The sequence below is a fragment of the Rattus rattus genome, chromosome 1 (assembly GCF_011064425.1).
Source record: "Rattus rattus isolate New Zealand chromosome 1, Rrattus_CSIRO_v1, whole genome shotgun sequence".
Lineage (NCBI taxonomy): Eukaryota > Metazoa > Chordata > Mammalia > Rodentia > Muridae > Rattus > Rattus rattus.
Genome location: NC_046154.1, coordinates 212,810,112 through 212,823,683, shown reverse-complemented (window position 1 = coordinate 212,823,683; position 13,572 = coordinate 212,810,112). Strand labels below are relative to the sequence as shown.

General features: G+C 38.6%; 1 protein-coding gene across 1 annotated transcript in view; it reads right to left on the bottom strand.

The window, feature by feature from the left end:
* The window catches only part of Rims2 (regulating synaptic membrane exocytosis 2), a 291,163-nt gene that overhangs the window by 179,881 nt on the left and 97,710 nt on the right, over window positions 1-13,572 (bottom strand). The window contains 1 exon segment of the mRNA XM_032914664.1: window positions 6,122-6,190. Within this exon segment, the coding sequence (XP_032770555.1) occupies window positions 6,122-6,190 (69 nt within the window).

Below are 13,572 nucleotides of genomic sequence, written 5' to 3'. Positions count from 1 at the left end.
ACCTCAATGAAAAAAATCACATGATCATCTCTTGCATGCTGTAAAAGCATTTCACAAAATACAATAAACCTTCATGTTAAAAGTATTGGAGAGATCAAGAATTTAAGGCCCCTGCCTAAACATATTAAAAGCATATTACTGCAAACCAACAACCAATATCAAATTAAGAGGAGAGATAATTGAAGCAATCCCACTAAAATCAAGGGAGAGACAAGGATGCCCACTCTCCCCATATTTATTCAATATAGTACTCCAAGTTCTAGCTAGAACAATAAACAGCAAAAAAGAGACCAAGGGGATACAAACTAGCAAAGAAGAAGTAAGATAGCATTATTTCCATATAATAAGATAGTATACACAAGAGACCCTAAAAATTCTACCAGAGTACTTCTACAGCTGATAAACAACTTCAGCAAAGTGGCTGGATATAAAATTAACTCAAATAAATCAGTAGCCTTCTTTATATAAATGATAACCAGGCTGAGAAAGAAATTAAGGAAACAACTCTCTTTACAATAGCCACAAATAATATAAAATATCTTAGGGTAACTATAACAAACAAATGAAAGATCTCTATGACAATAACTTCAAGTCTCTCAAGAAAGAAATCAAAGATGATCCCAGAAAATGGAGAGATCTCCCATGCTCATGGATTGGCAGAATTAGCACAGTAAAAATGGCCATCCTACCAAGGCAATCTACAGATTCAACACAATCCCCATCAAAATCCCAAAACAATTCTTCAAAGACATGGAAAGAGCAATTTTCAAATTCGTCTGAAAAGGCAAAAAACACATAAAAGCTAAAACAATTCTTAACAAAAAAAGAAGAGCTGGGAGAATTACCATCCTTGACCTCAAGCTATACTACAGAGCAATAGTGATAAAAACTACATGGTATTGGTACAGAGACAGACAGGTTGATCAATGAAATAAAATTGAAGACCCAGAAATAAAACCAGACAATAAAAGATAATTTATCTATGACGAAGAAGCCAAAAATATACAATGGAAAAAGGAAAGCCTCTTCAACAAATGTTGCTGGTCCTACTGGATTTCTGAATGTAGAAAAATGAAAATAGACCCATATCTGTCACCTTGCACAAAGCTCAAGTCCAAGTGGACCAAGGACCTCAACATAAAACCAGATTCACTCAATCTAATAGAAGAGAAAGTGGGAAAGAGCCTTGAACTCATTGGCACAGAAGGAAATTTCCTAATTGGAACTCCAATGGCTCATGCACTAAGATCAAGAATTGATAAAGGGGACTTCATGAAACTGGAAAGATTCTGTAAGGCGCAGGACACTATCAATAGAACAAATTGGAAACCTACAAATTGGGAAAAAGATCTTCACTAACCCCACATCAGATAGAGGACTAATATCCCAAATATATAAAAAAAAAAACTCAAGAAGCTAACCACCAGAACAAACAAACAAACAACCCAATCAAAAAATGGGCTATAGAACTAAACAGAGAATTCACAACAGAGGAATCCTGAATGGCTGAGAAGCACTTTAAGAAATGTTCAAAGTCCTTAGTCATCAGGGAAATGCAAATCAATGCAACCCTGAGATTCCACTTCACACCAATCAGAATGGCTAAGATCAAAACCTCAGGTGACAGCACATGTTTTTGAGGATGTGAAGAAACAGAAACACTCCTGCATTGCTGGTGGGAGTACAAACAGCTAGAACCACTCTGGAATGAAATCTGGAGATTCCTCATAAAATTGGAAATAGATCTACCAGAAAATCCAGCTATACCACTCTTGGGCATATACCCAAAAGATGCCCCATCATGCCACAGGGGCATGTGTTCCACTAGTTCAAAGGGGCCTTGTTTGTGATAGCCAGAAGCTGGAAACAACCCAGATGTCCCATGACAGAAGAATGGATACAGAAAATGTGGTTCTTTTACACAATGGATATTCTGGGTTTTGCAGGCAAATGTGTGGAACTAGAAAATATCATCCTGAGTGAGGTAACTCAGATCCAAAAGGACATACATGGTATGTACTCACTAATAAGTGGATATTAGTAAAAAAAAAAAAAAGCACAAAATGCCCAGCATACAATCCACAGAACTCAAAAAGGTTATGAAGCTGAATGGCCAAGTGAGGATACCTCAGTCCCCCGAGAGATATAAGAAAGCAATCATAGGCAGGGAAAGGGAGAGAAGGTCCTGGGTGGGAAAAGAGACAAGGAAGGGAAGAAGGGAACATGATCAGGTACTGGGTGGGGTATATGGACTAAAGCCCTAAGAGCCAGCAGAAAGAATGGAAATAGGCAACCTTTGGAGGGAGGAGGTGAGGGGACCCTCTAGAATGTTCCAGAGACCTGGGAGATGAGAGACTCTCAGGACTCAAAGGGTGGGACACTAGATGAGGTGCCCTACAGTGGGGAGAGGGAACTTGTAGAGCCCACCTCCAACAGAAAGAAAGAACATCAAGTAAGGAATGGGGTTGCTATCCCACAGCCAAAGCTCTGATCCATAATTCTTCCTGTCCAAAAGAACTACAGGGATAGAAATGGAGAAGAGCCTGAGGAAAAAGGAAGTCCAGTCACAGGCCCAAAGTGGGATCCAGCTCAAGGGGAGGCCCCAAGGACTGACACCATTACTGAGGCTATGGAGTGTTCATAAAAAGGAACTTATCATGACTGCCCTCTGAAAGACCCAACCAGCAGCTGAAAGAGTCAGATGCAGATATGTGCACCCAACCAATGAACAGAAGCTGGTGACCCTGTGGTTGAATTTGAGAAAAGCTGGACGAAGCTGAGGAAGAGGGCAACCCTGTAGGAGAACCTGCGATCTCAATTAACCTGGACCCCTGAGATCTCTTAGGCACTGGATCACAAACCAGGCAGCAGACGCCAGCTTAGATGAGGCCCTCAGCACATATACAGCAGAGGACTGCCAGGTCTGGGTTCAGTCAGAGAAGATGCACCTAACCCTCAAGAGCCTGGAGGCCCCAGGGAGTGGGGAAGTATTGTTGGGGTGGACATCTTAGTGGATATGGGGCAGGGGGTGGGGGTGGGAGAATGTATGGAATGTGGAACAGCCAGAGGGTGAACCGGGAGGAGGGACAAAATCTGGAGTGTAAAAAGAAGATTAAATAAAATTTAAAAAGAAAAAGAAAACAATATCATTAAAAACAAAAACCCTTAACAGATAGTTGACTCTATCAAAAAGACATTCAAACGACAGTGGTCAAAGTTCAGTAATTAAAATATAGATTGATAGATTAATCCAATAATCTCCAAGAACTGATGATTACAGAAAATTATAGAACACAAGTCTAAAATAATCAATCGCTTTCTTATAAATAGCAACGAGCAGTTGAAATTAGAAATTGAAAAGCCAATGCCAATTAAACTAGCACACCTTCAGTCATGAAATTCCTGACAGCAATCCATAAAGTAGATCTGCAGGGAAAACTCAACAAAATTAAGCCAAGAAAGAGGGATTCTACATGCACAAAACAGGAAAACTCAAAATTATGAAGACATCGGGTTTTACCAACTAGAGCTATAGATCTAATGCGATTACTAGAAGTCCTAACAGTTCATAGGTACTGACAAGTTGGTTTTAAAGCTTATATGGAAATGGGAAAATTCAATACATACTATAATTTGTAACAGTCAGAGCATTATATTATTGCCCTGAGAATAAAGCACACAGTGGAACTGAGAAATAGCTAAGATGTAAACCAACATAAAAATATTCAACTGATCTTTATAAAAGGACAAAGAAAACCAATATAATAGGCTAAAGACTGTCTTTTCATCCAATTGAGATAAAACTCCTGGGCTGGACCATAAAACAAAGTGAATCAAGGATGTCAGAGAGATAGCTCAGCACAAGGATGGAGGAAGACTCTGCAACCTTGGACAAGAAAAGCAACTGAATGCTGTAAGCAGAATTTAACTAACCATTTTGGCAGAACCCTAAAAGTAGGTAACTTAGACAGTGAAGTCCTAGATCATCAAGCTTCAGATGGTGACAAGGATTTTAACAAAGACTCTATCTGTGCCCTGCACATGTCCTGAGGATGGCCGTGCAGTTAAACTAAGAGGCGAGAGAGTAATTTCTTTAGTTGAGCCAATTTTAAGAGAGTGTAACATGGAGCCTGTGTAACGGTGTCACTGTCACTGTCACTGTGGACCTGTCAGCAGGTCTACAATAAAACAGAGCAGAAAGAAAATGTAAAAGTAGCATTGGGGAGGAGACCACTAGAAACCTGTGCTTCTTTCAAGCAGTGTGCTACACAAGAGGCTAGGACTTGTGCCGTTAAAGACACGCCTGCTGCTCTGCACTGAAAAGTCAGGAAAGACACACGAAGGGCCAGATGCCACTTAAAATTCCACTTTTCAAAAGGATAAAGCCTAAGGGGTTTCTTACTCCCAGAAATCAGTTTTATATAATGCTATTCCTAATGTGTTCCAAGGTGGCAAGGATTCACTCCAAGATGTCAGCTGAGCATGGCAGCACCAGCCACACAGGAACACGAAAGGACCGCTGAGGGGTTCTTGGATTTTTTTCTGTGGGTTCAGTGTGGTGCTGACCAGGCAATAGGTGATGGGATCAGAATCCCTGCAACAATGCTTGAGAGGCCAAAGGAGTAAAGCTGTGAAGGGGAAGCCTGGGTAACAGTGGAGACTCAAAGACGTTAGCGATACCAGGGCCTGAAGATATCTGCCAAGAAGAGGTGCATGCATGATGGTTAGCTCTAACTGTCAAGCTGACACAAGAGAAAGGCCGTCCAATATGATCTCTCTTCTGTTGAGCTTGCCTGTGGGATCTTCTTGATGATGTTAAGTGAGGTGAAAGGACACTCCCACTGTGGGAGACACTTTTTCCTGTGCAGAGAACTGCCAAAGCATAAAGAAAGGGAGTGAGTGTGATCACTCACGCATTCCCTCTCTGTTCTTCAGCGTGGACATGAACAGTTGCTTCAAGTTCCCGCTGACAATGATATGCTGTAAACTGAACTCAGGAACTAAAATAAACCAGGTTCCATAAGTTGCTCCTTTGGTCAGGATATTTTTTATTGCAGTAATAGAAATAAAGAGGCAGTGAATATATATAACCATGAGCAATATACTTCAAAAACAAGAAAAAAAAATACCTTCACCATATAGTGATGTTTGTGGAGACAGATGTTTATCAATTTAAACATAAAAAGTATAGATGTACTGCAATACCATGAATTACCTTATTAATATGCATCAGTTTTATATTAGCATACCAGTCCAAATTCTAAAATATTTATGCAGGATTCAATTACATGAAAAAGTTTTTATCTAAAAAGCAAAAAATGAAGGAACAGAGATATGTCAAAAAACGACATTGAGATGAGTAGATATCATCATCTCAAGGGAGCTGTGAGTAAAAAAAAAATACTACTGTGGACAGATACCTAAGAGTGAGAAAATTAGCTCCAAGAGGAATAGCATGTGAACATGAAAAAGACAGCAATGATATTGAAGAAAACCCACGGAAGAAACGACTGAAGTTGTATCTATAAACCTTTACATAAAAAATGTAAAACAAATTGCAAACCTATTAATAACTATATTGTTCATCCTTGATAAGAAATAAGGCAAGACAGCAACTAAGTTTTAAAAAGTAGCTTATTAACTATCGAATGTTAATATTACTCTAAGGAAAATTATCAAAAAGTCAGCAGTCATTGATGTAGCTTGAACAGATCTTACAAATAAAACCCTGCATTTTTGTGTTGAACAAAGTTAGCTGTAATTATGAGAATTATTAGGTTATATAAAGAATAGAATAAATTATTATATAATATTTGGGATAGATTACATATGAACTTTCAATTATGCAACTCTCCAATTTTTCATCCATGCATTACTATTTAGTTGTTTTAAATAGAAAATTTATAAACTTTTTTTTACCCATGGCTGGCTTCTTTAATGAATATTCACTCTAACTCCTTGGACAGGATTTCCAACAACTCTTTAGGAATTTAGGCTGTCAAGTTTTTGTTCAGGTTAGTTTTGGAAGATGGGAGGCAAAATTTTCTTGTGTTTGTTCATTTTGATGCTGAGTATGTGTGAGGTAGACTGCCCTGTGCTGCTAGGAATGACGACTCCTCACCTGACACGACTCCCACGCCGTCCTCGCAGTCATAGTCAGATACTTCGCTGTCACTTATTCTCTTCGACCCTAAAAACAAGTGACATGGGAAATGAACTTTTTGCTTGTTCCAAAAAAGAAGAAAGAAAAATAACCTACAAAAGCTGAGAATACCATTGTATGTGAGGATAGAGAATGGATAGGAGAGTCATTCCATGCTCACCAACACTGATTTACACAGGCATTTCATGAGGTTAGGATGGAGATCACAAAACGGTTAGATTTTACTATTATTCAGGAAACATATAAGACAAAATTCTTGAGTAGGCAAAAGTCTAAAACTATATTAATATGAAACTTATAATCCAATTCTATTGAAAGATAGCTGGCTATATCAGATGCTTTAGACAAAGATATTGAAATCCAAACAAACTTCAAAAACACAGAGATATGCTGTTTTACAAATCATTAACATGTCACTAATATGGATGACTAAGAAATTTGAAGTCTAGTTTTGATACACATGGTCATAGAGAATTTCAGAAATGTAAATTTATTTATGACATATTACATTTAAAATTTAAAAACATCATATAAATATAAGGCTAATTTTCTGTCCCTTGTCTTTGTTTTCTGAGCCAAGGTCTGGCTGTACAACCTTGGCTGGCCTGGAGCTCATCATGTAGACCAGACTTTTTTTGTCAAGACAGGGCGTCTTTGTGTAGCCTTATGACCTAGAACTTGCTCTGTAGATCAGATTGTCCTTGAACTCACATAGATCTGCCTGCCTCTGCCCACACCCATCCCTAGCTCTGCTCACACCCATCCCTAGAAGTTTTAATGTTAACTTCAATATAGAAAAATTACTATCAAGTTAAATAAAATTTTAATGTCTAAAAATGATTGTAGCTTTATACTTAATTATGAAATATACCATACACTAAAATAAGCACTTAACTTTTCATGTTTATTTTTTACAACATGCATCTTGGGAGAGACATGGCTATGCAACAGGACCTTTTACCACAGTGTTTACTCTATCTTGGTATCTAAGACATTTAATGATGATGATCACAGTGTTTCCATCTCTCACACTGACTGTTTTGTCTCTCATCAGATACCATGCACCTTTCACTGATTACCTGTTTCAGGAAATACATGCTTTCCTCTATAGCTCTAAAACAAACTAGATAGTACCTAATGCATAGTTTCCAAAGCCGAGATTTATCAGGATGTTTGAGGAGTACATTCCAATATGTTCACACTTCTGTCAGAAATATTCCATCAAATTGCTTGCTTATCTGTTTAAGCTCATGCCTCTTTCCTTGAGGGAAAACATATATATGATGCCAACTACAGCAGTTCTCCTCTGTCCTTGGAAGGGGGAGGGACATCACACCTTGAGGGCACTATGTAAAGTTTATCCTTGTGTAATTCGAATGGTAATTTCTCTGCCCACATCTTGTTGCAATTTGAAAATGGCATTGTAATGCTTATGATAAGAATCTCCTGTCCGAAATTTGTGTAAACAATGCTCACCGTTTATTTTCTCCCTTGTCAATAAAAGCTGGAAAAGCCAATAACTAAGCAATAGAGAGAATAGGGTGAGACTTCTGCCAGCCAGGGAGGGAGGGGAAGAAAAAGAAGATTCAGCCACAAGGAAGAGATCCAGAGAAACATCAAGGCAGAACACATCTAAAGCCCAGAGAGCCAGACCAATACTAAAATGCAAATATCTAAGGGATTTTGTCTGGAGGTAGCCAGATTAGCTTAGAGGATTAAAATAGATCAATGACTGTCCAGGTATTATGTGGTAAAGCTTGATTAAATAAAACTGGTACTCTCTGTGTCATTATTGGGGAACTAGCTAGAATCAAAAAACAGCATCTGTATTAATAATTTACTGTATAAAATTACCTTTACAAAATCTTCCCACAACTTTAGTGGGAAAGCCTCAACAGAAAGCATAGACACTATTATGAGAATGACCTGACAAATTTCCAGCCCAGTGGGTAGAATGGGGTGGATAAATGTAGAATATATATTTTAAATGGATTTGGTGAGAGAAATGATTACATAGATGAGGCAGTATTGGAGAAACTTAAGAAGCAAACTGCCTCCCAATTTATAATGCATTTATTGTCCCATATGCCTAACCATGAGTTTAATAATTGCTGTGACAGGTGCACAGTACACAGTGTTAAGGTTGTACTCTTAGCCAGGGGTTAGAAAAAGAATGGCACCAGAAAAAGATAAAGTCACATCAATCTCTGTGAGCTGCACTATGGGATGTGTGTGTGTGTGTGTGTGTGTGTGTGTGTGTGTGTGTGTGTGTGTGTATCAAAGATGCATAAACTAAGTGAGGAGTGGAAAGTCAGGTCCTCAAATTAAGTAGAAACAGTAGTTTCTTCTAACTCTTATAGAATCAAGATTTTATGTTTCCATATTACCCTTAAAGGAGGCAAAATGTGTTGTAATTATGTGCACTATACTTGGATTTTTTATGAAGTCAAAATTTAGATTTAATTGGTATAGTAGTTGTATTAAAATTAATATTTTCAATGTTTTATTCATGTATGGACAATTGATCTTTGACAAAGAAGCCAAAAATATACAATGGAAAAAAGAGAGCATGTTCAATAAACAGTGCTGGTCTAACTGGCAGTCTGTATGTAGAAAAATGAAAATAGATCCATATTTGTCACCTTGCATAAAACTCAAGTGGGAATGGATCAGGGGCCTCAACATAAACTTATACAGTGAATCTAATAGAAGGGAAAGTGGGGAAGAACCTTGAACTCATTGGCATGGGGAAATGTTTCTAAATAAGAAACATTTTCTATTCCAGGAGGTAGACAGAGGGGAGGGCTTGGGAGGGAGAGAAGAGGGGGAGGGGGAAAGCTGGGCAGAATTAGAAGGGACAGGAAATTGGACAGAAACATAGCAGTGCGAGATGGGGAGCTGGAGGTAGCCACTAGAAAGTCCCACGTGCCAGGGAAGCTCGAGGCTCCAGGAACCAACAGGGATGGCTTTAGCCAGAATATGCAACAAAGGGGAGATTGAACTTGTAGAGACCACACCCAGAAGACAGGTACAATCACCAGTTGAGGGATGTGGTCACCCACGCATCTCAAAATTTTAACCCAGAAATTTTCCTGTTCAAAAGAAAGACAGGGACAAAAAACAGATCAGAGACTGAAGGAAAAGCAATCCCGAGGACTCCCCAACACCCCCGCTGCCACCTAGAGATCCATCCAAACCCCTACACTATTGCTGACACCATGAAGCACTCCAATAGGAACCTGGGATGGCTGTTCCCTGAGAGGTTCTACCAGCATCTGACCAAGACAGATGCAGAGTCTAACAGCCAACTATCTGGCTGAGCCGGGGGGGGGGGGAGGAGAGCGGTGGTGGTGGTGGTGGTGGTGGTGGTGATGGTAGTGGAAGAGCAAGGGAAAGGACTGAAGGAGCTGAAGGGGATTGCAAGCCCATGGGAAGAACAATATCAGCTAACTGGACCATCCAGAGCTCCCTGGGACTAAACCACCAACCAAAGAGTACACAGCAGGAACCCAAGGCTCCAGCTGCATATGTAGCAGAGAATGGCCTTATCTGGCATCAATGGGAGGGGAGGCCCTTGGCCCTGTGGAGGCTTGATGCCCCAGCACAGGGGGATGCTAGAGTGGTGAGGTGGGAGTGGGTGGGTGAGTGGAGGAGCATCCTCATAGAGGCAAAGGGGAGGGGGAGAAGGAGGATGGGATGGGGGAGTTTGTGGAGCGGTAACCGGGAGCGGGATATCATTTGAAATATAAAATAAAATGATTAATAAAAAATAAAAAAGAGAAACATTTTCTAACCATAGAAACAGGTTTTTGGAATTGTTCTCTGAAAACTTTGAAATTGTTGCCTTTTGTAATTATATCTCCATCTATTTTGAACTTAGGTTGCATATAAGATAAAGAAAACTTATTTTTTCTATGCAAAGCACATTTCTCAACATTACTGATTTACTCTGTATTATTTCCTAATTCTCTGTGATAGAAGCTATGCCATAAGTGAATCTATCCCATTTAAGAGATGTCTTTGGTATTCCACATTTCCCCTTGCACAAACTATTCATAAATCAGTAATTTACTATATTCCTAAACATATCATACAATAATAAAGAAATCATTCCATAGTATTAATAATATTTATGTCATATATTTACCTTCACATATACATTTTAGAACCATATTAACATATCTTACAAAAACATTCTATTGGGATTTCTAATTCAATTGTATTGAATCAATATACTGACTTGGGAGAAATTGAGATTACAATGTATTTGTAGTTATGAACATGACATTTGGTTTTCTTTATTGTTCTCCACATCAATTTTTCATGATCTTGCCCTAACCTGGAGCTCACCAAATGACTAGACAGGCTGACCGCCTCCCTCAATACTAGGGTTATAGGTGATCCCAGAACATGTCCTCTGAAAGTCTCCTCCCTGAGGTGTAGCTTTCTTAGTACAAAAAGGTGCCATGCAAACCTGTAAAGGAAGGGAGCAACCAGGAGTCCTAAACAGCTTCAGCACCTATAAACCACACCAATGACCAGCACGGCTCAAGGTGGCACTCACACCTAGATGGAAACCAACAACTCTCTAATTGGACCTAAGGCCCACTGCAAACACAGAATCCTGGCCTGGAACTGGAAACCTAGCCAACAACTTAGGGTGAATAAAGTCAAGGACTGTGGGGGAAGGACCTGCAGCATCCAGATATCTAAAGCAGCAGAATCCTTAACTGCACTGGAAACATTTCTCCTTATGTCTGCAGATGCACGTAGCAGGTTTGCACATGGTGCACATATGCATACGCATGCAAAATACTCAATATGTGTAAAAGCTAGTATTCTGTAATGAACAATAAATTGAAAAACACACATATTTGTAATAATTATATATAATTTTTGTAATATTTCCCAATTCCAACTGGTATACACTTAGGATCCCTTTCTTGAAGTTGATAAATGTCCATTTATTACCAGTCTAAAAAGAATAGAGATTAGCTTTGAATTCATGTGTTTTCTGTACTGTGTTAAGCAAGGTTTTTATAATTTAATAACTTGATTTTATACAATATGAATTAGTGTCATTGTGAAGTTCAGTGATATCTGATCAAGCATATTTGCTCTCTGTACTAGCGGGTGATTCTGACTCCTTGCCCTTGCTGCCAGGCATTTATCATCTGTTGTGTTCTGAGACGATTTGCTCAGGACCATAATAGTCTGTTCTTTGAGCACTGTCAAAATCTACTACATCATTTATGGGAATAGTTGCAATTACTAATTCTACCTTTAAGTAAATGTAGAAGAAAACTGATTCAACATTTAATAAATAGTATCGTAAAGAAAATTGTTCATTTTGTTTAATTTTTCAAAGTTTCGCTCTAATATTTATAATTTCCTTCTATTCATGTTCTCAGTCAATCTGTGTATTTATTTACATATTCATGCATTTATGAATCATTTTAACTATATGTATATGTACCTAGGAATATACTTATCTCTAATCCTACTCTATTTTTATTCCAGAAATAAAGTAATAAAGATTTATTTTACTAATTTCAAAATGATGAATGATAAACTCAGTAACACTAATAATTATTTTATATTGACTTCTATATTTTTCTAGTTTCACATTTCTCTATTATGTATTTATTTTCCTAACTTGTTCTATATGAATACATGATAATTTTCTGCTTTTCATGTGTTTTATGTGAGAGTTACTTCTCAGTGCCTCTCTAATGTTTACGCACATACATAACTACAGTGAGCAGAGAGGAACTAGGTGCCCTCTTCAAGACTGTTTTGTCTTCTGCCATTAAGTCTGTTGCACCATCAACAAATGACAGGTCACATTTTCAAAGACGATGCTCCCATTTTTAGAATTTCAAATGTACAGATATAATTTACCCACTCAACTGTTTTACTACTGGCCTGGTACAAAATAAAGAAGACTACACCGAATGTTTGAAATTAGTTTAAAAATAAATTATAATATTAGGGTTCTTTTCCAATTCAGTCTCACTGGGCCTATCAACCACACTTGAGGGTAGGCTGCAGGCCAAGCAGCAGACGGTTAACACAAAATGAACCATAGCTGTTTGGACATTTTTCTCTTAATGGCCTTTTGCTTGTATATTATCCTCTCTAATTTTCTGTTTTTAATTTTATTTTGTGTGTGAGAAGTTAGGGGAGGGGAAACTTTAATCTGAACATTTTGTATGAAAAAAAATTTTTTCAATAAAAAACAGGATCTTAAAGAATTGAGTGTTTCTCCAATGGCTTATGCTCTAAGAACAAGAATCGACAAATGGGATCTCATAAAACTGCAAAGCTTCTGTAAGGCAAAGGACACTGTGGTTAGGACAAAACGGCAACCAACAGATTGGGAAAAGATCTTTACCAATCCTACAACAGATAGAGGGCTTATATCCAAAATATACAAAGAACTCAAGAAGTTAGACAGCAGGGAGACAAATAACCCTATTAAAAAATGGGGTTAAGAGCTAAACAAAGAATTCACAGCTGAGGAATGCCGAATGGCTGAGAAACACCTAAAGAAATGTTCAACATCTTTAGTCATAAGGGAAATGCAAATCAAAACAACCCTGAGATTTCACCTCACACCAGTGAGAATGGCTAAGATCAAAAACTCAGGTGATAGCAAATGCTGGCGAGGATGCGGAGAAAGAGGAACACTCCTCCATTGTTGGTGGGGTTGCAGACTGCTACAACCATTCTGGAAATCAGTCTGGAGGTTCCTCAGAAAATTGGACATTGAACTGCCTGAGGATCCAGCTATACCTCTCTTGGGCATATACCCAAAAGATGCCCCAACATATAAAAAAACGTGCTCCACTTTTTCAAGCCTTATTTATAATAGCCAGAATCTTAAAAAGAACCCAGATGCCCTTCAACAGAGGAATGGATACAGAAAATGGTACATCTACAATGGAATATTACTCAGCTATCAAAAAACAATGACTTTATGAAAGAGGCAAATGGTTGGAACTGGAAAATATCATCCTGGTGAGCTAAATCACAGAAAGACATGTATGTACTCATTGTTAAATGCCCAAATGCTTGAGTTACCCTAGATGCCTAGAACAAATGAAACTCAAGACGGATGATCAAAATGTGAGGTCTGAGACACAGCCAGAATACAGCAAATAGTGCCAGCAGGAAACCACTGAACTGAGAACGGGACCCCTGTTGAAGGAATCAGAGAAAGAACTGGAAGAGCTTGAAGGAGGAGACCCCATATGTACAGCAATGCCAACCAACCAGAGCTTCCAGGGACTAAGCCACTACCCAAAGACTATACATGGACTGACCCTGGACTCTGACCTCGTAGATTGCAATGAATATCCTAGTAAGCACCAGTGGAAGGGGAAGCCCTGGGTCCTGCTAAGACTGAA